At 32.6% G+C, this 27,532-nt stretch overlaps 1 protein-coding gene across 3 annotated transcripts in view; it reads left to right on the forward strand.

Moving 5' to 3' along the window:
* The first annotated feature begins 7,412 nt into the window (after positions 1-7,412).
* Positions 7,413-27,532, forward strand: part of LOC105228506 (uncharacterized) — a 37,660-nt gene continuing 17,540 nt past the window's right edge. Inside the window, exons 1-3 of one of the 3 annotated variants that reach the window (XM_049447515.1) lie at positions 7,413-7,621; positions 8,949-9,009; positions 23,262-23,824. In XM_049447515.1, coding sequence (XP_049303472.1) covers positions 23,401-23,824 — 424 coding nt within the window. In that variant the 5' untranslated portion in view covers positions 7,413-7,621; positions 8,949-9,009; positions 23,262-23,400. Of the gene's footprint in view, positions 7,622-8,811; positions 9,010-23,261; positions 23,825-27,532 lie in introns of all 3 variants that reach the window. The other 2 variants (XM_049447507.1, XM_049447509.1) reach the window with 2 other exon arrangements.

Genomic DNA, 27,532 nt, shown 5'->3' on the forward strand with positions numbered 1-27,532 from the left:
ACCAAGCCCAATAGAACAGGAGTCAGAGAAAAAGGGGCGAGGACCCAGAAATATTGCACGAAGTAAAAGGAAAAAGGAAACAGCAGCCAAAACGACATCAAATCGAAGAGCAAACTCAAGGACAAAAAGATGACAAGCTCCAGAAGCAGAAACGGACACCCAGAACAAGAGTTCCACCAGAAGCAGTGGTAATCAAACCGGCAGAAGGCCGGAGCTACGCGGAGGTGCTTCAAAACATACGGCAACACGTCATTGCAGACCAAGACAAAATGGAAGTCCGAGCAATACGGAAAATAAAATCAGGCGCCCTGCTCCTAGAACTGAAGAAAGGAGAAAACCCGAAACCAGAGCTCCAAAATGCTCTCACGAGAAATCTACGTGGTATAGCTTCTGTAAGCGAGCTAAAGCAGAAAGCCACAATTGAGATCCTCGACTCCTTATCCACCGTAGCAGAAGTCACGACCTGCGTAAGATGTTATATAAATTTCCCTTCACATCATTTGACATTAACAAGTATCCTCTGGGTAGCCAAAAAACAACCGTTTGAAGACGAACTAACGCGAAAATGTGAATCAACTCTACCCAGGGTTGTGCGCTGGGTTCGGTACCCATAACGTAAAAAATTCCCTGTGAAAAAGACACAATTGGCTTATATAAGAGACCCCAAAAACAATGTCAACTTCGAAATCCAACATAGAACAACTCCGCTTGGAATCTCCAATTGGCTAAAATGCGAAAAGAAGACCCGACTGGCGCGCTTTTGTTAACTCGGCTATAACATAAATTTGACAGTAAAGTCCCAAATTACAAATTAGGCCATAGGGGAGCAACTCATAGTAGATAGCTTCTTGCCATTCCCACAAAATACATACAAAAAAATTGCTGGCCTTCAATCTTGACTTGTTCAACGTTTACGCCATTTCTTGGATTTCAAACCATGACCGATGTGGCTCGTTGTCGTAAGTGACTCACCTTCAATACCAACATTGAGCAGCGTTTCGCTGACTCAAAATCTCTTTGTGAGTTCTTTTCCGTTAACTCCTGTAATACCCATATACATATTAGGCTTTTCTGTATATCCAACGTTATTTACATATGTAGAGAAGTGACTTCACTTGTAATGGGTGCCAGGTCACAAAGGCATCGTTGGGCGATATTGCCAAGATTGATGTAGGATTGTAATTGGAAACGAGGCCTAAAAGTTTGAGATGGTCATCTCTTGGACACTTGTCTCACATAGCCAAGGCAATACTTCAAACATTTGGAGGCCCCACAATATGAGATACTGGAAGAGATATCGATGGTGAGACCCCAAAATTTCACATTAAGCGCTGGCTTCTTGAAAGCTGCCTACTTATTTTGGACTCGGACCGTGTGGCATTGCCAGGGATCAAAATTTGCTTATTTCCACCTCGTTTCCCACGATTTATTTAAATGGTTCCAAACGGAACGGAACGAAATTGACTAACCGAACTTGTGCGTGCCTGGTTGTACTGAATCGAAATCCCTCAAAGCTGGAGTGTTTTCAGCCATTCGGACGACATGACCGAGCCAGCCTAGACGCTGTATATTAATTTGTCTATTCGAACTATGTCAATATCATGCCCGTCCTACTAGTATATGGTGTAGAGGTATGGACGAAGATAACTACTGATGTAGATTTATGGTCTTTTGGGCATTGTCAACGGTGAATGCCGCAGTCGATGGAACGATGAGCTGCATGAGATGTACGTAAATAGCACCTGTTGCAAGAGCTGCTTTTTCGAGATTGACGTTGAGATTTTCCCCAGTTCCCTTTTCTGATATTTCGAACGAGTCAGTGAGGTCCATTCCAATCCTAACGGAGCATTTGATATTACTCAACGTCAGTTTACAAAACCGTATTAGCTTTGAGAAGATATCCATATCAGGCATAGCGGCATAGAAGCAGTTTCTCTTCGTGCTCTCGAAGACCACGATCCAAGGTTTGGTCCTTGGGGTTGCCAAATACTGTTAACATTTTCAATTCCTTGGCTTTCTTCGTGTGTATTAAGCAAATCTTGTAAAATTGTAAATTTTTGTTTTTTTTCTTTTGCGTGGAAAATCGTTACACTTCAACGATTTTGCCACTGGGTTAAGTACTAATATCAACAATTACCGGTTTTTATTGACGTACGTAAATTTATAAGATTTTCTGCGGTCATTTCGATACACAAACATAGTATTAATATTCATTAATTATTACTAATTTTTATATTTGCCACCTTTAGATTAACATAATGTAATCAAGTTTGTAATTAGTTGCGAAAAATAATTACATTTTAATGCCTATCGTTACCGTTAGTTACATCTAACATTCTATTTACATTCGTCAGCATATATGTATATTTATGAATATTATAGAAAATATATGAACGCAAATAAAACTATATTTTTTGATTCACCGCCTTGAAGAAAATCACATTTTCCTTAAAGCAAGATTGGAAATCACAAAATCTCACACACTTTGCGTAATGCCAATCAATAAAGAATTTTACAAAAACAACATGAGTCAATTTGATAAATGATATACTAGCATTAGCCTAGCACTAATGACAAATGACGCACCGAAATTATTTTACCATGACAACATATGTTTACAGATGGCGCTGACTTGACCCAGCTTTACAGCTGGGAGAAACCTGCAATGAATATTGAAAAAAGTACCAAGAGTGGGAAGTAAAAAAAATTAGTTACCAACAGAGATGAACGTAGGCTAGAGATTGATATTAAACATTCTAGTTGTTTATAACCACATATTCTAATTAGCAGCGAAGGTAACCGCAGGGTGCGCATTAGTTACATATATATTTACCCAAAGTCGTCATAATCGATTTTCTGTGAAAAAGGGGTAATTATACTTTGAGGGCTGAAAACTAGCTTAGATTTCTTGGAATTTAATCAGAGCACTATTTTACGGTTTAGCTTTATTTAAGGAAATCTTCGTCAGGCATATTTTTAGCCTACCGGATCATTGTAGTAGGGGTGGCTGCTTTTATGGTAACCGCAGATGTATTACCCTGAAATGCTGCCTCTTCCGGGAAAATGAGTAGCTACTTCGACAGCATACCGACAATACTAGCTTTGAATTCACTCACTGTGCATTCGAAGTTAGACAAGGAGTGTCTGTCCTTACTATCAATTGCATCAAGCTACTTCATTGTCAGACGCGTGTATAGGACCGATCATAGGGGAAACGCTGGAAAGTGCAAAGCTTTGCAAGTGAGGATACCCTTGTTACGATTATATTGGAAACGAGCTGAGTCTTCTTTGTCGTGTTGCGTTCTACTCCTGAATAACAGAAGGCATTGGTCGATTCGGTCCAATGAACTACTTGCTCTTAGCAAAGGTCATCTTGCCGCAATCGTAGAAGTTTCTTTTTTATCAATAATTATTAGTAATTAGGTATTTAAATATACCGCTGATCTCAGTTATTCAAGTGGAATCTGTTTCGAAACAATATTTTAACCCAACGTATACAAACCCGTATCCACGCACTGTTGTTGTTTCATTAGTAACATACCTTCCTCATATCGGTTTTGAGGAACGCTTCCAAGTTTAGAAGGCTTGGTCAGGTTCAAGTATTACCGAATAATATAGTAGAACCGATTGCGGTGTAACTGGTATTTATATCATATTGTCTATAGTGACTTCACAAGCATCGAATCAGTTAAGCTGATGGGCACTCTAAGTCGAGGCAACATTAAGTCTAGATCCAGACTTCGATCCCTAGTTTGACTTATTTCGAACAACTGAGTTTTTTAGACTAATCCAATATACATATACTTAAGTGATATATGTTTTTGGTGATAAAGTGATGTAAGGTTTTGTGGAAGTCTTTCCTTTATAACTATATACCGAAGTGGGGAGAACGATCCTTAATAATATTGAGATCACCCAGAAATCAAAACAAACTAGTTGGTAGGCATCAAAGTCGACAAAATAGTCCCTAGATTCGATACTACCAACCTATTAAAAACAAAATTTTGGATTGATTCAATATATAAAGGTAATACATATTTTTCTGGAGATGAAACAAATAAAGGTTTAGTCCGGTTATATCCTTTCTCTACCGAGGAGAGCTGTAAAATATCTTATTTGATTTGCTCTTGCTAGAAAGAAAGCAGAAAGGCAGAGTGCGTTTGGACATTTTTTGAAATACTGATCAACATCGAATAGACTTCAAAACATTTGAAACCATGAGGAAGACAGTTGGAAACCTCAAGAACTTTATGTAAGCTATCTTAGGTTTCTTATAAAAAGATGGTGTATATCGATCGATTATTTGGTGATTAGATGATCGAAACACTACATATAAGTTTGGAGCTGATTTTTGACATAAGTTCCAATTAAAAGCGGATCTCACAGTGAAGCAATTGGTTAAGGGGTTAGTAGGGTAATCTTTTTTCAAAAAATTTTTTTTTTTCATTTTCTGTTCCCTTATACCCTTAGAATTAATGTAGAAACCCACTTTACCATTGGAAGGTTTCGAAAAAAACCCAAAAATAATAATACCGCTCGACTTTCGGAGCGCTTGGAGTGCACACCTCAAACTTTAAACGCGTTTTTCCAAAAATATCCTTTTTTTAACCTGCGGGCATGATTCCGGTCGAACTACTAACCGACTTACTTAATTTTTTTTTTAATGTTCACAAAACACCTGGCTATCGTCCTACGTTTTTTATAATTCATTGACATTTATGTAAAAAAACATGGGGAAAATTTTTTCATGAATCTAGTAGGGACGATAACGATTCACGTACTTTTTTAAGAATAAATTGGGTTTTTGTGTTTCAGACGAACCAAACATGAGAAATCGTGTCCGAAAAAATTACCCTACTGACCCCTTAAATTTTTAACTGCCTCTACGATCCATGGCTCTTACAAAATGAACCACCAGAATAAACATTGACTTTATAAACAGATTACTGTTATTTTTTTTATTGTCCTATATAATTATTTCTCAAATTATTTTGTTTTTAGGTTGGTAGTACTGTCAGTCACATTTATGTCAAATTTCATGTCAAAATATTCATTAGTGTTTGAGATACGTGTCGTTTTGTGAGCTGCTAAAAGTGAGTTTTTCGTTTTTTGCGATGTCGAAATTTGTTGAGCAATGGACCCATATCGTTCCGCAACCACCGTATTAATCTGATCTGGCGCCGTGCGACTTCTAGCTGTTCACCAAGCTCAAAAGACCGCTCCGGGGACACCGTTTTTATACGATAGAGGAGATTCAAGCCGCAGCGAAGACGAAACTGAAGGTCATTCCGGAAAGTTACTAAAACCAGTGTTTCGAAGATTGGAAAATCCGTTGGCATAAGTGCATTGCATCGGGAGGGGATTACTTTGAAGGGGATGAAATTGATTTGCAAGAATAAATAAATTTTCAAAATAAATACAATGTCACCTTATTTTTTGGGCACTTGTATTTCAAGGTCTAAAACTGTGTCTTCAGGGATATTGGGTGGACTCTTGACCTAAAATTTTATATAATTCTAGTATGTCTTGAGCTAAGTTCTTATATAAAGTATGCATTGTAGAATCTATTCGAAGTAAACATAAGGACTCATCACCTGACATATCTAGGCCAAAAACTGTTAACTGAGGGTACAAAGATACCCGCGCTGTTGTTTTTGAGATTTTAGAATTTAAGGTTCTCGTGCAGAAACATAGCCTCATCGACATATATTGCGTTGGCATGCTGTTATTACGTCAAAAGGAGCTTATTTCAAAGGTAATAAGGTAATATTGCATTACTTTCATATGATTTTTTCCTGTTTTTTTCAGTCCGGGTCAAATTTGATCAGGTAGTATATAACTTATAGATGCAAATATAAACATATCGTGCCAAAATCTTGTACTGTTAGCTCATCACCCGGACTTTTGAACTGGGTTTATAACGTTTCCATTTATTTCCGGGATTTTATTAACCCATTGAGTACGGTTTGTTTCTACGCTTAGACATTAAATCTTTCATATTAATTGTGCGATGTACGGCCACAGTGAATGTTATACTAGGAAAAATTATTACGAACCGGTTTTTTAACCACTTAAACTTTATTATATTATTTTATGGACTCATTGTTATTTCGAATGAAAGATTTTTTTCTTTTCACAGCGCTCAGCTATTTTTAATTAAAAAGTACAACATTAAAGATTTTAATATTTTTTTAGTTCTTCATTTTTCTTGTTGTTAAATTTGTGGTATTTAGACCGCAGCGTAAATACTAATGAGTATGCGTCTGATACACTGTCAGAATATTACAATCATGTTGTTTGGAGTTTATCTGAAGGAGCGCTGATAAACTTCAATTGGCATGCGCGCTATGAATAACGTTGGAACAAAGGCGCCGCTTACCCGCGCCCCAGACAAACCAAGCGCCACTGTGCAAATGAAGCGGTAAAGTAACCAAAAATACTTCCGTAAAAGAAATATTAATTTTTCATTTCACACTCATTTTAATTTCACACTTTGCTATGTTTGCGCTGATATTACGCGCTTGATTGGCATGATTGAAAATTCGTCTCCCAGCTGATAACGTCTGCGAAAAATGCCTAGCAACGTTTACGCTGGGTAAAAATAAACTACATATTTACAAGCGCGCTGATTAATTTGCATTTTTTTCGCATACGCGAGTGTTAGTATCTGTCGCCGCCGGCACCAACACAAAATGCTTATCAAAAAACTTGTTCGACAACGCGCTACAGCGGGGAAATAGTTCCTGTGTTTACCCGTCAAAGAGCGCGCGATAACGCGACGCGGCAATAGCACGAAGCAATGCTGGAGCGCGCAAGAGCGCCAGCACTAGCATGACACCTACAATAGTGAATAATTAAAATGCTGCCGCTTGGTAAGCAGCAGTCGACACCGCTACTCAATCAAGTTAAGCTAATAGTGGCGCGCGATGACTGTTGCCCTTCGCGCGTTTATGCGCGCACACTGACAGTTCACTGGTTTAACAGCGCATAACTCAGCGCAGCGCGCAAACTGAGACAGCGCGGAGCGAAGCGCTCTCTTGCAGACAAACGCGTTTCCACTAACCGATCCGGCGCTCACAAGCGCAAACGCGCAAAGTTGCAATTCGCCGTTATAAGCGACAGCGCAGCTTACAGCGCTAGACTTGCGCGCGTTGTTTCCAGCAGCGACGCAAGCTGCGCGCGCGCCGGTATCTTTGCCGTGCCGATCGCGATTACAGTTTGACACAGTAAAAATGGCAAGTAAAATCAAAAAACAAAAACAAAACAATCACAACAACATAAAGGCAATTGGCAGATAAGTAGCTGAAAACGCCTAAGAGACGAAAAGCAGCAAAACAAGTATGAACAACAAAAAAAATTGGCAGCAAGCATGCGACGGACGTTTTGCCTCAAATACAACGAACCTGCTTTAAGCGAAACTTAGTTGCCTGTTAAACGGCCACAAGCGCGGTTCGCGGGTCAATATAAAAAAAATATAAATCAAAAATTAACTGAAAATTAAAATTCAAAAAGTAAGCGAAACAGGAAAGACAATAACTGTCACATTAAAAGTGTAATGAAAAGGATTTTTTTGTGTACTTATACGGAAAATAAATAATTTTGAAAAAAGAAAATTTTAAAGGTAATAATTACAAAAAATAAACAATTTTGAAAAAATAAAATTTTTAAGGTAGTAAGTGCAAAATATAAGCAATTTTGAAAAAATAAAATTTCAAAAAGTAAAAAATTTGGAAAAAATAAAATTTAAAAACCAATAACTTTAACAAATTTTAAACTACGAAAATTTAAAAAAGTATAGTTTTGAAAAAAAAAATCGGAAAAACTATTTTGAAGTGAAAAAAAACTAAATAGAATTTGTGTAAATAAAGAAACAAAACCCTAAAGGAGTTTTTGTGTATAAAAACTCAAATATTGAAAAAATGTTGATTAAAGTATAAAAAATTTTAATTTTGAAAAATATTAAGTTTTGAAATCGTTTAAAGCTTGAAAAAGAACTTTTCAGCTATCGAAAAAATTTTAAAAGTGAAAAAGCGTATAAAAAGTTTCAATATTTGATAACACTGAAACCAAAACATTTTGATTGGAAACTAATTTTTTTTTGAAAAATTTAAAATAAATTAATACTGAAAAACGTATTAAGCAGTGACTGAAAAAGTTAAACTAAGTTTGACGTGAAAAAATTATAACAAAAATGTAGAAAATTTTTTGAAAAACAAATTCGAAAATTCGAAAAATTTTAAAACAACAATTTTTCGAAAAAATTTCGAAATGTAAGCAAAAACATTTGAAATAAAGAAATTTAAAGTTAAATATTTTTAAAACACAAATTTTTCGAAAAAGGTTTGAAATTTTTTTCAAATCATTTATAATTTGAAAAAAAAATTTAAAATTTGGAAATTTTTGAAAACAAATTTTTTAAACAAAATTTTGAAAACTTTTTCGAAAAAAATTTTGAACATGAAAACATTTTGTTGAAAAAACTGAAATATATTGCGAAACAGAATATAGAAGAAATTTGAAAATTTGAAAATTTTAAAACAACTACTTTTCGAAAAAAGTTAGTTAAATAGTTAAGTTTCAAAAAAACTGTAATTTTTCTGAACAAAAAAGAATTAAGAAAAAAGCTTCAAAATTTTTTTTATCATTTTTGAAAATTTTCAAAACTTTTTCGAAAAAAATTTTACATCTGTAATTATTTTGTTAAAAAACACAGAATAATAATAAAAAACAATACAAAATTTTAAAAAATATTTTTTTCGTGAATAGTTAGAAAACTTAACTCTAAATATTAAAAAAGTTTAATTTTTCTAGAAAAGCAATAAGAAAAGAATTCCAAATATTTTTAACATTTTCGAAAACAATTTTGAAAACCTTTTCAAAAACAATATTGAAAAAAAAAACGGAAAATATTTTGTTAAAAAAACACAGCATAACACAAAACAATATAGTGTCTTCACGTGCAAGCAGTACTTAACGCGGCCTTCAAAATACACCTCCCCAAACTAAAGAGTAAGCAAAATCTAATTACTTTATAATCAAAATCAGCTAAAGATAAGCAGCGTTTGTTAGAGATAAGACGGATATTGTAGGCATACAAACTTTGGTGATAAGATTGCGATAAGCGTTACAACCCGAAGCGGTAGTCATGTACAGTCTTGATGGGGACAGTGCAACTGCATGCTTAATTGAACTTCTTGAACTCGTACATATTTGCACAACAGTTCGTGTTGGCAACCATCTTCGAACGTTTGGTTACTTAGCCGACAAGGTGTACGCATCAGCTGAATGCCATTTGTATGAATGGCAAATTTCGTGCTGTACTGTAGGCAATAAAACGATTTAGGCGAAAAAACGCTAAAAGCAAAAACAAAAACAAATGTTTAGTTCATAAACGTATATTGCTTAACGAACTCATAATTTATATGAGCATCACATGATTGGCAAAAAATCTTTGCACTCATTTGGTCATGGAAAATATTGGATTTTACGATAAAGTTGTAAAAAATGTATTTATTATTGTTTTTGTGATTTTTATATCTGAAAAAAGCAAATAAAAAATCGCCATAGAATTGTGAAATTTTTGCAATCTTTCGGAGCAATTTCTAAATGACCTAAATACTTTTTAATATCGTAAATTAGAACGTATTTGAGTTTCCAGTGACTCAAATATTTTTATAAGGCATTCCAATTTTTAAGAAGGGTTCTCCAAATGATTAGTGCCTATATACGTAAAAATTTCCTGGACCTTTTTAATAAGCTCTTTTTGTTTGTCTTGTCAAAGTGCTCTTGACCGGGAACCCAAATTATGGACAAGTTGAGTTGATCTGCCAATGAGCTTTCATACCTTTGTTGACCATATTATCTTTGGCGACGACAAGGCTAACAATGCCATCTGGCTATATGTGTATAAGTTAGTCTTGGATGACGGATGGAGAATTCGAGATAACAAGATCATTGGTGCACACCTGCGTCCCTACTCTTCAATCCATTTTTGATCCGTCTGTATAGCCGTGTACATCCAAGTGCCTATATTCGGTTTTAGGAACCAGTTCCTGCTGTGTATTCTCTTGCAATAACCATATACCAATTCTCACTATTAATTTTCCAGCTCAGTTTGGTATCGATCTCTGATATTTTGCCGTGTTGGACATCGAAAGTGTAGTACCACCTAATGAACGAAGACGAATTTGAGGTATATTGGTTTAATTACTGAAAAGCATTAATACTGGCTTATTAGTGTTAACTCCAATCCATTGTTTGTAGTTCCTAGGTGTAACCTTCGTATAACTCATTTCATGACCTCACTGACTGTGAATGGAAACACCGCTCATACAATTAACATTATATTATCAGCATATTCTACTACTATAACTCCTCCTGCATTGAGTTTAAGTAGTATTCGCTTAGGGCCGCCACCCATTAATGCGTAGACAATAACCGTCCTTTGGGTACAGCACCGGATCGCGATACAACTCCACTTTTAACTAACAAAGTGTCTGTTCTTCCCCATTCGGGTTTTAACCACAACCACACTGATACTTCCCGAGGAGACAGTCCGCATAAGCAGGTTGAAGCGAACTCCAAGCTCTCCTACTTCATGTGGTAGTAGAATTAGGTGTCCGGTCAGACCACGTAGCCGAAGCTTCTACCCGTTGAGCTTCCATACTGCTCTGGACACATACCGCTCACACAAAATCTAACCCTAATTCCCAGTTAAACGCCTTCGCTGCCTAAATAATTCACGCGCAAACGACTCTAATCGTTCCACATTCCGACTAGTAAATATCACGCCGCTAACATCTAAACGTTCATCAGTCCAGCTAATCCCCATACCACCTAGATCCCTAATGTCCGAATTCATTAGGCATGTATCTACGGACAGATGGATGAATGGACGGACATACAAACGTACACGACGACATCGGCTCAGCTCGTTATGCTGATCATTTATATATATTTTTTAGGCCATCCGAGGCTTCGTAGACATAAATAAATAAAAATAATAATTTAAAAAAAAATTTAAATAACAATAATAAATATTAAAATATATTGTTCACAATATATTAAAGTCTTATTTATATTTATTTATATTCAGAAAGTCTCTGCTTATTGGCATTCTTTTATTATTTAAAAAGCTACCAGTTGGAATGAAAAAACATTGTAAGCCAGCCATATGAAAAGCGTATAAGAAAGATTCGAAAAGTCTGAAAGTATATAAATTATTAAAAACCAGATTTTCAAACAAAAAAATTATATTTAATTGAAAGTATATTTCTTTGCTATTTTAACTACAATTAAAAATCTTTTTAAGTGTTCTTTTTTTAAATAATTTTATTAACTGAGGAAAGACAATAACCTGCAAAATTAAACTTTTTAGTGTACTTTGCTTGTAATTTATTTTACGGATTTTATTATAATCCCTTCTGATGACTAGTCGGCCCTCGCAGGCCACTTAAAAAACACTTTTCGAGGAAATCTTCGTCCAGCCTAGCAACACTTTCGCATTTCTTCAGGGTGAACTTTCAGATTTCTCGTCTTAAGACGTACATGTCATTATCTGCGTCAAGATCCCATTTTTTTGTAGCCGTAGTTCGTTTTCCATGTAATTCTTCACGGTCTTCAAGTTTACCTCATTTTGAAGCATTCAGCGGACCGACGAAATTGAGCAGGCCGTTCCGTTATGCATTTGAAAAATGTGTGATTAGCGTCATCGATCGCATCTGTTGCATATACAAAACCGCTTTTCGACTTTTCCGATTTTATATATGTGTGTAGATATTTTCTAATTATTCGTAGGATCATGGGGTTTCCAGGGCCTTAAATCGATTATTATTTTTCAATGAATCTGCTCTTAACATTATAATCTTCTGTTTTGCTTGTGACCATGATCCTCCGCTGTTGGTCAACAGCCTGTTAAGTAAGAAAACTAGACGCCTTTTCCAAATTGAGTTGAATTTGTGGGTATGCTTAGTTTCTCGTATTATACCCAAATAATTGACAAACTTTTGTGTTCTCAAAGTCTCCGTTGTTGCCGACATGTCTATTATAATCGGAATATTCATCTTTGTTTGCAAAACCAAGTCGGTTTTTAGAGTAGCGGTGCAGCGACTTCACGCGTCAAGCCATATTTGTGCTCTAATCATCACCTGGTTTAACTTCCTGCGTGCATCTTCGCTGTCATGAGCAGTAATTATCGCGGCGATGTTGTCTGCATTGCATTCTAGGTATGTATTGTAGGGCAGTTTCGAGATTTTATATACGAAAATGATCTTCCATGGGATGAAATGTAAAGCTCCTGACGTTACTTTCAAGTGTGATGATTCTTCTGAGGTTTTATACGACAATACTCTGTCTTTCAAGTAGCTTTTCACAATTAGACTGAGGTATGTAGGTATCGATATCAAGTCCTTTTATGAGAAACTTGTTTATTTGACGAGATATCATTACGAAATTCGACATACTTGTATATTATAATCCAAGTCCTGCGTGCATCTTCAGTATCTCGGACAGTGATTACCGCGGCGATATTGTCAACATAGGTAACTAGGTACGCATCGTCGGGCAAGTTCGAGGTTCAATATACCAAACTGACCTTCCAGGGTCCCCTTGACCTCTCCTGACGTTATCTTCAAGTGTCATGGCTCTTCAGAAGTTTTATGCAGCAAAATCTGTCTTTCACGTAGTAGCTCCTCTGTATTAAGCTGAGATTTGTAGGTATCAGCGTCGAGTTCTTGTAAAAAAAATTGTATATTTGACGAAAGTATCTTCAAAAAATTTGACAATAACTATTGCTTAAAGCGTCGGTATAATTTCCGTAGAAATCGTCCAGATAGGAACCATAGCATCTAGCTTCCATACAAAATGGTCGGTCAAGCTCAAGTCCTTATATGAAAAGCTTTTTTATTTCAAAAGATATCATTGCAAAATTTGGTATAGATTATTACCTCAGGTATTGCGACTATCACCGAAAATATTGCTCAGATCGGAACATTATAGCATATAGCTGTCATATAAATTGACCGCTTAAATTCAAGTTAGGTATCCTGTGAAGGGTACTATGGCTTTGGTGCATAATTTATTTTATTATTGATGGAATTTTCGAATGTTTTATTTTTTGATTTTGCAAAAATTAATTGAAGGAAATATCATAATACCGCACCCATATTTGAAGCAACACCATAATTATAAGCCATACCTGACAAGAAGTTATTCTGCAATTTTTTAATAAAAAAATCAATTTGGGCGTTATTTCTCGAAAATTACACTAAAATAAAAAGATTGATTAAATTGATTGATTGACAGTAATTACCAGCGAATTTCGCATTAAAAACAAATTACAAGCTTATCAGCTGATCGCGTCCGTAATTCCAAAACATAAGCTTAGAATTTTCAAACTTTGTCTTTACGGAAGTAATTTTCAAAATAAGCACACACGCACACATATACGTATACCATACAACCGCTAAGCAAAACTGCGAAAAACAACCGAAATCCAAAATCACGGATGTGTTTTAAGCCACTACATATGTATGTATGCATGTGTGTTGCCCGCTTCCTATTTCATTTTCAATTTTTGATATCTCCACTCAAAGATCAACAACAGCAAGTAATGGTCGACAATTAACAAGCTAGAAATCATAGTTTAAGCCGCAAGACAAACAATCAAAATAAACAATTTCTGTTATTACTGTTGTTGTTGTTATGTGTTCAGTAATAAATTCGACAACAAAAGTAATCAAAAAGAGATGAAAAGCTGCAAGTTTTTTTTCAGTTTTTTTAAGTGCCGGCGAATTCCGAGTAAGTTGCATAAGTTGGCTTCAAAGACAAATACATATGTATATGTACATATATGTAATTAAAAGTATGTGGCCAAAAGTCACCAAGACCGACTACATAACTCAAAAGTAAACAAACAAAATCATCACAAAACAATCGAAAATGATTTGTGGACTATTTTGTAATTTCGACTTTGTCACTGTTTTATTGGCGGCCTTTTATTTATATACTTTTATTTTATGTTTTATTTCTTGTGTTTGGTAATTTATAAGTGTGTGCATAATTTAATGCTATTACGGCTGACTTGCTTGCCGAGTTTATTGCCAGCTGATTAATTAGTGGACTTAACACAGCTGACGGGCGATGCATACCTGTATCGATAGTAAAGCGTTGTACAGTGGGCTGAAGATGAGCAAATATGCAAGTGAAATAAAAGTTGGGTTAAAAAGTTGCAAAAAAATAATAATAATTAATAGAATAATAAGAATTATACATATAAAATTTTTACAACAAAAATTCAAAAAAAAAAAACAAATATTTAAAAAATTTCAGGCAGGTGGCAACTTTATAAAAATATTATAACAATTTTAAAGCATTTTTAACCTATTTATAATATTTAATTGCTTTGTCTAAATAGTGGCAGAAAAATTTACAAAAGATGTCAAACAAATGGCAACATTTCTAAAAGATTTTCCAACAAAAATTATTTTAAATCTTCTTTAACATTTTTTTTTAATATAAAATTTATTTTCACAAATGATTATTAGAAAAATGTATACAAAATTTTCTATACAGGTGGCAACCTTTACAAAAATTTACCAACAAATTTATTTACAACTTCTTTAGTATTTTAATAATATTCAGCTTATTTTGTCAAATTAATGGTAGCAAAATTTAAACAAAAAGTTTTTAGACAGGTGGCAACATTTCTAAACGATTTTCCTAAAGAAATTATTTTAAACCTTCTTTAACCTTTTAATAATATTAAATTTATTTTTTCTAATGAATATTAGAAATACATATGTATGTACTACGTACAAACAGTTTCTAAACAGGTGGCAATACATACATATGTATGTATACGAAAATTCCAACATAATTATTTTAAAACCTTTTTAGCCTCTTTATAATATTTAATTTATTTTGTCTAACTAATTAATAAAACCGAAACTTTATTAAAAATTGAAAAGTTTTTAGACATGTGGCAACACTTCTAAAAGAGTTTCGTACTGAAATCATTTTAAATCGTTATATAAGATTTTTTATAATATTTAATTTATTCTCTCAAATGAATGTTAGAAAAATGTAATTAAAAATTTGTATACAGGTGGCAACATTTCTAAAACAATTTTCGACAAATTTTATTATTACAAAACCTGTTTAATTTCTTAATAATATAATATTTAATTTATTTTTTTTTGTCTAATTTATGGTAGAAATTTATATGAAAATGTAATCAAAAAGTTTTTAGAGATGTGGCAATATTTATAAACAAAATTTTCTACAGGAATTATATAAAACCACTTTATTCTCATTTTAATACCATATTTAATGTATTTTGTCTGTTTAATGTTTGAAAAACTTAGTTTCATTAATTTTAGTTATAATTTTCTAAACAGGTGGCAACATTTTTTAAAAATTTTCTTAAGAAATTATTTTCAAACCTCTTTATGGACTTTCTTTTTTTAATTTATTGTTTCTAATTCAATTTGAAAAATTTGTGAAAGCCAATTTCTATACAGGTGGCAACATTTCTAAGCCAAATTTCCTACAAAAATTGTTTCAAAACCTCTTTAGTGTTTTTTTACTCTTTACTTCATTTTGTTTGATGGATGATTGAAAATTTTGTTTTAAAAATTTCTATACAGGTGGCAACATTTTTAAAAAAAATCTACAACGAAAATTATTTAAAAGCACTTTATTCCTTTTATAATGTATTCTTTTATTTGTCTAATTAATGGTAGAAAAAATTCTATACAGGTGGCAACCTTACAAAAATTTACTCACAAAGTTTTCCTAAAACCGCTTTCGTGTCTTTATACTATTTCATTTACTTTGTCATATCCAAACATTTTTTAAAAATACCACTTAAATTTTTTCCGAATTTTGTTCCAAACTTCATTAAATCCACAACACTGTGCCGCTCGCTATGCGCTAACATTACCAATTAAAAATCGTCATTTGCATCTTGGCCAATTTAAAGAGCGTTGAGCTGGTCAGGCCAGCGCTAACGTACAGCTAGCGTACCAAATTTATAACAACAACTTGCTAATAGTGTTGTAAAGTGGTTGCCATGCCCCAGTTACGGATCTTCGGTGGTTCTGTTACTTCCACTTACTTACATACTTGCCGGTTGCGTAAGTGAGTTTTGTCCATATGTGGCAAGTCGCACGAGCACAAGCTGTTCGTGCGCGTGACTGCCTAACTAACTTTGAGTTTACCTAAAAAAGGAAAACAAAATCCCATGAATTGCGTACGTCTAATTATTTCACAAGTTCTAAAATCAGAAATGCGGTTAAACGCACCAATTACTAAGCTAGTGCACAGATTCTGTGTATTATGCATTGGAGGTTTAAGTTCGTCGCACTATAATTAAGTGGTCGGCATTTAGTATGAATGTGAGTAATGGATTTAAATTTTAGTCATAGTAAAGTGTAGAAAAAATTACATGCGATTGGAGTATTTCTCCCTCTAAGAGTGTATGAAACGGAGCTAACGGTCAGTGTGCAATTATGGGCTGGTTGGCTATCTTCGATTCGCCACTTTTGTGCTCGTTTAATTTGAGTTAGACGGTCTTTAAGAAATCAATTGTAAGACAACAACGATATGAGAGAGTTTCCCTCTTTAAAGGTATTTTTCTCTCTCTCTCTCTCTCTCTCTTTCTCTTTGTTTTGTATATTTATGATTCTTATGTATTGTTCAATTCGTCAATTCCCAGCTGATTGATAGGTATTATAATACCTGATATCAGATCGATTATAATAGAAGTACCTATGAAACCAATATGTTGAAGAAATCGTAGTTACTATAGACCTAAGAATGATTGAAATAGAAATTACGCCAATTGTGTTCCTTTGCCCTTCTTGGATAACATTTGACAGTGAAGTACATTGGTCCATAAAGTCATGAGCGAAAGGAAGTGAAGACTTCATAAAAAATCGTACCTATTGAACCTGACTGCCAATAAAATATTTGTAAAGGAAGAGTCAAGAGAGTGATGGTTCCTTACAGAAATAATGATAGTATGAAAATTGTTTGCAAAGCTTTAAACTTTCGGTCTCACGAACCGACCTGGATTTATTTACAACCAAGAAAATTTACCTCGGCAGTATTTCTCCTTACAATTTTGCGAATATTTTATGAAGATCGGTTGAGTAGTTCCGGAGATAGCTTGCCTACCGACTTCAAAAACGCAGTTTCGAGAAAAACACGTTTAAAGACGGCGCACTTATCTTAGCTAGTCTCCAGCGCACAAGTATCACCGAAACTATTACTCGGATCAACTTGAATATAGGAAAATATTCTTGAGGTGTTGTAGAATTTAATAATACAATAAAAAAGTTCGAATTTTTGAAACACATAAACCCATATAACGCCTCAATGAGAATTGGCATCGAATTACTTTGAAACTGGCAATAATATAAAAAAATCATTCATTAAAAACCGGACGTTAACAAGACCTAATACTTGTTTGAGTCGAGACTTTTAATTTTTATGAAACGTCAGAATAATCTGTTCAAAAAATAAATCTTGATAGACAAGTATCATCAGCCAATATCTGACGACTTCCGGAAACTCAAGTATTTGCAAGTATCAAATACCACAAGTATCTAGTACTTCAAATTTCCAATTCTCGATAGTATTAGGATATTCCAAATTATATGGACTGTTCAAAACTTATACATATCTTGATAGACAAGTATCATCGATCAACTTCTTGAAATTGCCGTATACGCAATATATACTTGGATAATACTACACCTGTTCAAAAAATATATATTGATAGACAAGCGTCATCAGCCAACTTCTGACCGGCCTCCGGGCACTCAAGTATCTACAAGTATCAAGTATTTGCAAGTATCAAATATTACAAGTATATAGTACTTTAAATTTTCAATCATCGGTATACTACCAAGATATGCTGAGTATTATGGACTGTTCAAAAATGCCTATGAAAGACAAGTATCATCAGTCAATTTCTGAGAATTTCCATATACGCAATATAGACTTGGATATTACTATACTTGGATATCGTATCTAATACTTGAAATTCTCAATTCTCGGTAGTATCAGGATATTCTCGGTAATTTGTACGTTACAACAAATGAAAATAAATAATATTAACTAAATAGCTTATCACGTTGTAATATTCACTAAGTAATCTAACACTCACGTTAGTTTCATAACTTTCGCTTGAACTTCGGCAATCTTTATGACAGTGCTTGTCATAAGTTTATATGCAAACTTGTCTAATAAAATCGCTTTATTTGCCTAGTCTTATAATGCATAAATTAATAGGCATTAGTTTATTTAAAGATATGCATTTTAGTATAATAAAAAAAATATTTTGAAAAACAAAGTGGCTTAATAAAGTATACAATATCTAAAGTGCAGATTTGCCGGCCGCTGAATTGAATATACATGTATGTATGTATAAGCATATACGCTTATATGTAACATAAATATATATACATACATATTTATGAGCAACTATTAGCAAAAACGTCATAGTTTCGGATTCTCAATGACTTTGAACTATGACAGCTGGTGACCATCAGCATTGGGGAAGCACTCTTCGTGCGGTTCGACTTCCGATTATAAATGATTAAAAATTTTTATAGTGATGATGCTAATGGAATGAACGGTGACTGGGAAACTACAGCTGAGATGAGATCAAGCGTGAAAATATTTTGAGCGAAAAAAGCAAACGTCACACTCATATACCTACTTTGGTCGGCGTGTGTATGCGGCTCAGCAATATTGTCTCGCATTAGCCATTGCTAATCACGTGCACAATGTTGTAAATATTTATAAACAAGCGCTAGACGCTGATAATATACAACAAACTTATTTTGTTGTTATTGCAATAAATGATTAGCGTTTTTTTGTAGTTACATGAAGGCGTAATCCCAGGAAAAGCAGAAAAGAAAATTGTTAGAAGTTTTTTTTTTATAGAGAAATTACCTTACTAATTTTACCAACTGCGAAATATGAGCCTACAGTAGCAACGTCGTAGCGATAGGACGTTAGGAAGGGTCTTTCAAATGCAAAAATATCAAGTCTTTTTTAAAATAACATAACAGCTTGACGCGACTCACACGTGATCTGTCAAAAAAAAGTCTATTGAAAAGAGTACCACTACTTGGATCACCCATTATACCTCAAAAACAATATCTTCCCTCCTTAATCGGTTTGCTGTGAGCCTAGAAAATCTAACCTTACTTCAACATAACTTTAGAGCTGAAATTGCAACTGTACAAGGGTAGGTGTCTGTGCTTATTAGTAAAGTTCAAAACCGATATCTAAACTAATTTCCCATCAATTTCCATAACTACCGGTTATACTACCAGTTACATATCAAGCAATATTACCAGTTACCTACCCGCAATACTACCATTTTTATACCAACAACTTCTTTATCAATATTTAGAAATCATAATAAGTCACGATTTCACTACTTTTAGAGCCGTCACTCCAACACATCATGAAAATAAATCATCTACAAATCAATCAAGGGTAGGTGTCTGTGCTTATTAGCAAAGTTCAAAACCGATATCTAAACCAATTTCCCATCAATTTCCGAACTTATCGGTAATATTACCAGTTACTTACCAGAAATACTACCAGTTACATACCAGAAATACTACCATTTTTATACCAACAACTCCTTTATCAATATCAAAAATCATAATAAGTCACGATTTCACTACTTTTAGAGCCGTCACTCCAACACATCATGAAAATAAATCATTGTAGATGAGAAATCAATCAAGGGTAGGTGTCTGTGCTTATTAGTAAAGTTCAAAACCGATATCTAAACTAATTTCCCATCAATTTCCATAACTACCGGTTATATTACCAGTTACTTACCAGAAATACTACCAGTTACATACCAGAAATACTACCATTTTTATACCAACAACTCCTTTATCAATATCAAAAATCATAATAAGTCACGATTTCACTACTTTTAGAGCCGTCACTCCAACACATCATGAAAATAAATCATCTGTAACTTTCTTTAAACACTTCAAAATGAATTGTTTCAAATCAATTGTTTTGCATTTCGTGACAAGGTCATTCATATTTGCATATTTACCTTTCTCTTTTGATTTTTTGGTTGTTTGTTATTTTCATTTGTTTGTTTTTGTTTTTGTAAATTTCGTTTGTTCGTGCTTGCTTTCAACTTGTTCGCTAAATTCGTTTATAGCTTATTTATTACTTAATTACGGATTTCACACTTTTGACAAGCGTAAAATTAGTAAAACAAACTACAACAATAACAACAACTTGTGTCAACAAGTTATTTTAGGTAGATACGTGCATGTTTAAACCTGCATAGTTGCCACTTTAAATAAAGAAACCGATTAAGATCTTTTTATGACCGAAGTCATTTAAGCCATAAAAAGGCAGTCAGTCAATTTACTCACTCATGAACTGAGTGATATAAGCTATTTCATAAGGCTCTTAATAACTAGACATAAGCAGAGTGACTTGAGGCGCACTTTTTGCGCTTGAGTGTCTCCTTATCTAGTCACGCATATTTACAGACTGATATCTTAAGAAAGTGTGCCCAATTGGCAGCATAATAATGACAAGGCTTTTCATTGAAGCGGTTTAAACTCTCTTAAGAAGGATGAGTTTATGGATTATAGCTTAGAATCTTAACCGTTCGATAAGCGTTCGAGGAGGCTTTCGTTCTGACATATTTTGGCAGAGAGTTGCCACCACATTGTTCAAGTAATCTTTAGTTTTAATGGAAGGAAATTCGAAGAACTCTTCTCTTTAAGAAATTTGGGGCAGAGTTGTCACCTATCTGTACTTATATTATAGCTTTGAACCCACAACCGTAGAAAATTACTCGAAAAGGTTTCATTCAAAAATATTTTCGAAGAAAGTTGCCACCTATCCAAATGCAGAACTTTAAAAAAAAAATGTGGAAAGGAAAATCTTCAATTTTGACATATTTGGAGTAAAGTTGCCAACGTTAAAATTTTCTAGATAACACCAAAGAGTTTCAAGCATTTTTTCCCTCTAGTAGCGATTTCCTACCGGTGAGTACTCGTAAAGTACAAGCAATATTAATTATTCCACGTAGAGTTGCCATCTATATAAAGAAAGAAATCGTGAAATGCCACATCAGAGTCCTTGAAGGGAAATATTAAATATTACGTGCAGAGTTGCCATCTATATACAAAAAAATTAGCTAATCGTGATACCAAAGCCCTTGAAATTTTTATTTTTTTTTTCATTATTATTTCATAATCAAAATAAAAATAAATCAAAATATTTTTTTTTTAATTTTTAAGACGAACGAATTTCTCCAATATTTTTTTTTTTTGGATTTTTTCTCATTAAATTTTGAACTCCCTTCTCCCATTGACTTCCGTTAAATATTCAGAGATTCTTAAAATGAAAGAATAGAGTTGCCAGGTACTTAAAAAACTATCAATTTGAAATATATTATAAATTATCATTATAAGTTGACCTACATTAAAGAAAATCATGAGGCAACCGTCTTTAACTTAGGCAAACTTTAGAATAGAGTTGCCAAGTGTTGGAAAATAGTAAAGTTGAGATAAATATTATATATGCCAAATTTAAGGTGTTATAAAAGTGCTGGGAGAAATTTTTTCGGTAGTATTTAGTTTAGCATTTTATGGACATAACGTTGCCATCCGGCTAAAAAACTAAAAGAGAGAAAAGTATTAAAAATTTGTTGACTGTAATGGAAACTAGTATCGAACCAAAGAAGAACCACGTTTGGGATCGATATCAAACAGGTTTCAGGCAAGGCGACTCCCTGTCGAGCAACTTCTTTAATCTACTTCTGTAGAAGAGAAGCAAATGAGTCTAGTAGTGAAGGAGGGCAAGAAGAAATGCCTTCTGTCAAGGACTTTGCTCCCATGTCACTGTTGACATTCATAACTTCGAAGTTGTTAGTCATTCCGTCTATCTTGAAAACAGCCTTAACACCAACAGAAACTTCAGCCTTGAGCTCCAAGGCAGAATAACTCTTGTCTTGTGTTACTTCGGACTGAATAGGCAACTGAGAAATAAAGTAGAGAGATCTCGACGAACAAAGAGCAAACTCTATAAGTCATTCATCATCCCCGTCCTTTTATATGGAGCATAGGCATGGACGATGACAACGGCTGATGAATCGGCGTTATTCTACTATAGGGTATAGCTTCAATATATACTAAAGGAGCGGAATCATTTGTTTGTAAAGAAAACTGTTTTATTTGAGGAGGTATCTTCACGAAATTTGACATGAATTATTGTTTGAGGCAAATCTATAAGTTTTGATTATATCGCTCTGCTCGGACTACTATAATATATAGCTGTCATACAAACTGATCGATCAAAATCTAGTTCTTGTATGAAAAACTCTCTTATTTGATAAGATATCTTCACCAAATTTGAAACAGAGTATTTTCAAAAGCAACGCTACATACTACGAGCGTGCTGTTGAGATCAGATCACTATAGCATATAACTGTCATACAAACTAAACGAACAAAATCAAGTTCTTGTATGGAAAACTTTTTTAGTTCAGAAGTTATCTTCACTAAATTTGGTGTAGATTATTTTCCAAGACATCAGTACAATCTCCGAATATATTATTCAGATCGGACTACTATAGCATATAGCTGCCATACAAACTAACCAATCATAATCAAGATAAAAATATTTTTATACCCTTATATATCATAAGAAATGCATCTGTTAAGGGTATTGTTAGCTGGCTGTGGTCGAAGTTAACAATTTTTCTTGTTTTTTTTTCTACTTTTTTCGTCTAATTTCGTGTTATTTATGCATTTTATAACTAAGCAAGGTTAACAATGACGCTTATTGCTGATATAAAAATCAGTCGCGAGACAATATATTATTGAAGCTGAATTTATTAAATGTTTAAAAATTATTTGTCGTCTAAAAATAGTATTTTCTTTTAATTTTTTAATTAATGGCTTGATTTAGTGGAAAATGTTATCATGTCTACAGTTATGGACATATTTTTATGTACATTTATTCCAAAGTTATATAAGTACATAATTACAGTTAAAGGTGATTATAAAATAATAAAGAAATAAAGAAGAATATATGATATAAATTAATAAAAAAAATATTAATAAAATTCATATAAAACATATCTATAACTACATAAATAGTATTTACATAGATATCGCAAACAAACAAATATTTTACATATGTATATAGTATATATTATATTTAATAAAAAAATTTTCTTTTTCTTTATTGCAGAAAACCTATTAAAGCACCCTGTCGTTAATTGCTCATTTTACAAAACTTCGCTAATTAAATTATTGCACGAAAAAAGCGTACGTAACTCACACCCGCACACACACACACGCGCATATACAGTCACACACTCACACGCTGGATGCGTTCGCCAAAAATCGGAGATGCAAAAATGTGTGCCAGTGTCATAAATCAAATTAACACCGACTGCGTTAGCAGTAGCCACAACAACAAATACAACAACAAACGCCAAACAATCATCAACACAACCGATTGTGACGTCATGTCACACACCAACAATCGCCGTCAACGCTGTGAGTTCACTGCCACAACACGCGTCGCTGCGCGCAAATCCACGATGACGCTGCCGTCAACAACGCTGCCGCTGGCGCTGCTACTACTCAGCACAACATTGTTGTTGTTGTGCGCATTGAAACCGGCCAATGCAGCCGCCACAGCAACTGCCACCAACAAAAATGCACGCGAAATAATCAGCAACAGCGGTGTTGAAGAAAAATCACCGAAACCAAAAGCGACTGTAATAGCAGCAACAACAACACGCAAAGGTGAGTAGTTAGCGGGTTTGTTTACATTTTTTCATTTTGGGATTTCGACTTTACTCATGCGGTGTATTTATACACGCTAATTCTCGTTCTCTACCTGAGCATAAATACTAAGCCGATCGACGGGCCGCTCTGCTCCCCTCTCTCGGTGTCAAACTAGCGGGGTTTTATAGGCCAATCTGGCTTATAAATTGACATCATTAACTTACAGATTTTTAGCTAAAAATAAAAGCGAAAAATATGTTTAATTTTGTATTTACATACATTCATATATAAATATACATATACATATGTACACATATTGTATAAGTATGCATGCCTTTGTGCTGCTTGTTTTGGTTTTACCAAATAACCTTGTATCGGAGATGCTTAGTGACTATTGGGCCTGTTGTTCTTCTTGGGTATTTTCCAAATGATCATGTGCTTTAGAACAATATGCGAGTATATCTTGATATTCATTGTACATATATATTTATGTCGTTGCACTGGTATTCACGCAAACAAAGCTTAAGGCTAAGATGAGTGCCAAAAATAACTCCATTAATGAAGCTTTTATTCTTTTGTGTTAATAATAGTAATTGGCGCTTGAAGGGGAGTTACCATAACTACTTACATACATGCGTTAAGACATATATATGTACATACATACATATGTATATACAAGAAAATATGATTTGTATAGAATAATAAGATTTATGGTAGTTATGGTAGCATTGAAGGCTCCATTAATCAATTAGTTCTATAAAAACTAGTTGTTAAGTGTCAAATGAACATGTTTATTTATAGTTATATATGATTTATGCTGCTATAACGTTAATGAAATAATTAATCTAATCTAATCTACAAAATAATCATATTCTTTTTTTAGAATAATTTTACCTCTAAATATATTTTGAATTTTTTTGTTAAAATTTTAAGTTAATTTATTATCATTTTTTTCAGTTTTCAACAAAATATTTTTTTTTCTACAAAATATTTTTTTTTCAACAAAATATTTTTTTTTTAACAAAATATTTTTTTTTCTACAAAATATTTTTTTTCCAAAAAAATATTTTTTTTACACAAAAATTTTTTTATAATATTCTTAAATTTTAATACAATTATAAGTAATTTTTTTGGCAATTTTTTTTATTTTTTATAAAATAAATTTTTTTTTTTAATTATTTTTAGATTCTATTAAAATTTTAAGTTAGTTTTTAAGGTTTATTTGTTTTTAGTTTTCAAACCCATATTTTAATTTTTTCAAAATAAACTTTTTATAATATTTGTTTAAGCTTTAATAAAACTTTATATAAATTTTTTAGCAAATTTGGTTTTCAAAAAAATATTTTAGTTTTTTACAAAACAATTTTTTTCAAAATAATTTTTATTTATAATATTTTTTACAGTTTGATACAATTTTAAATTAACTTTTTAACAAGATTTTTTTAGTTTTCAAAAATATATTTTTATTTCTTAAAAAACTATTTTTATCAAAAATTTTTTTTATTAAAATTAATATAATATTTTTAGATTTTAATAAAATTTTTCGACAAACTTTTGTAGCTTTCAAAACCATATTTTTATTATTTACAAATTTTTTTTTCAAAATAATTTTAGATTTCAAATCAATTTTAAGCTTTTTTTAGGAAATTTTTTTAGTTTTCAAAAATATATTTTTATTTTTTGCAAAATATTTATTTTTTTTATAATACATGTTAAGCTAATTTTTTTGGAAATTCTAAAAAATAAAACTTTTTTTCAACCAAATTTTTTTTTTATAATATTTTTAGATTTTAATAAAATTTTAAGTAAATTTTTGACAAACTGTTGTAGCTTTCAAAACCATATTTTTATTATTTACGAAATATTTTTTCACAATAATTTTAGATTTTAACACAATTTTAAGCTTTTTTTTGAGTATTTTTTTTTAGTTTTCAAAAACATATTTTTATTTCTTAAAAAATTATTTTTTTTTTTATAATACATGTTAATCTAATTTTTTTGGAAATTCTAAAAAATAAAACTTTTTTTCAACCACCATTTTTTTTTATAACATTTTTAGATTTTAATACAATTTTAAAGTAATTTTTTTTTTCAAAAACATATTTTTATTTACAAAAAATGTTTTTTTTTTGGGTAATATTTTTAGATTTCCATTTTTAACTGATTTAATAATTTATTTTTTTTTAATACATAAAAATTTTATAATTTATTTTTAAATTAAATTTATATATATTTAGAAAAGTATTATTATTAGAATAGTTACATTTTTATTATTGCTTTAGATTTTAAAAACGTATTTTAATTTTTTATTCGAACGTACGACAGATCGTAATAGGAGACGCCCCCTTTAGACGAAACCTCATTTAACGAGGTAAAATTTTGCACTAATAATATTTTTTAAGGGGACTAATGTTAGTATTAATAATTCCTCGGATAAGAAACAGCCTTTTTTCAACATTTTTTTTTTTTTTCATATAAAAAATGAAATATTTTATTCGATTTTTTTATTATTACAAAAATACACTATTAACAAAGAAATTCTGAAATTTTTGGAAAAAAAATATTTTGAACTCGGCCATTGCAACGCCATTTCCGCTGACCCCTCAGAAAATAGATGAGCCCGGTTCAAATCGCTCAATGTATGGGATATACAATTAAAATTCGTAAATCATCTTCTCCTGATAAAAGTACCACTGTGTACTAAAAATGAGTTGAATCAAGTTAATACTTCCCCCTGAGCTCCCAAATACCTACATAAAGACTTACGAACTTCCAGGTGATTTTATACCGTATATATCGGCAATATGAGAGTTATCCCAATGAAAATGAGAGAGCGTGTTTTACTCATGGCAGTGTTCCTTTGTGCCTAAAATAGATAAATTTGGTGAAAATGTTACCTAGTCCCCTTATAACTAATACAGGATTTTCGAACACCCGACTGACTTTGCGCCATATGATTGGTAATCAATGAAACCCGGGGAACATTTTTTTTAGTATGTGTCATGATAATAGTTAATAGATAAAGTCGGGTCGATACTACCCCAATTCACATATACTAAGTACTCGTATAATGATTTTCGTTTTTCTAACAAATCTTGTGCCGAATATGTCGGTCAGTGTATGAGTTATATAGAGTATATGTAACTATATAGAAAATTGCTTAGGTTCCGATCCTCTAACTTACCATACATAAAACATAGTCTACATTTAGGCTAAAGTTATTTTATGACCATAAAGATGTTAAAATAAAATTGAATAAAATTATTTTAGAATTCTAAAAAAAATCGTGGAATGTATAACGCTTCCGTTGCTGAGCGACACTCTTACATTGGTCACCCTAGCAGCCAAACATAATGACATTTAATGCAATTAACAACCGAAACAATCTCCCTACAATTAAAATTATTCATCTACAATCACTTTCATTTCCATAGACAGTCTATTTATAGGGACAGACATGCCGATTAGTTCGTATGTATGTACATTTGTAAGCGATACTTTCGATTAATTGATTCATAGAGTGACTTGCAAATGAACTGAGCATTCGTTATAATTTGCAAAGGTAACAAATCGGGGAATAAATACATATATTTGTGTATATATGAATGTATGTTTATATATATTTGCTGTATGTATGTTATATATATGTATATCTTCATGCTATTTGTTTCTATGCAAGTCTGTACTTATATTTGTGTGTCTGCTGTAATGCACAGCTTGAGAACC

This window comes from Bactrocera dorsalis, chromosome 1, assembly GCF_023373825.1.
Source record: "Bactrocera dorsalis isolate Fly_Bdor chromosome 1, ASM2337382v1, whole genome shotgun sequence".
Lineage (NCBI taxonomy): Eukaryota > Metazoa > Arthropoda > Insecta > Diptera > Tephritidae > Bactrocera > Bactrocera dorsalis.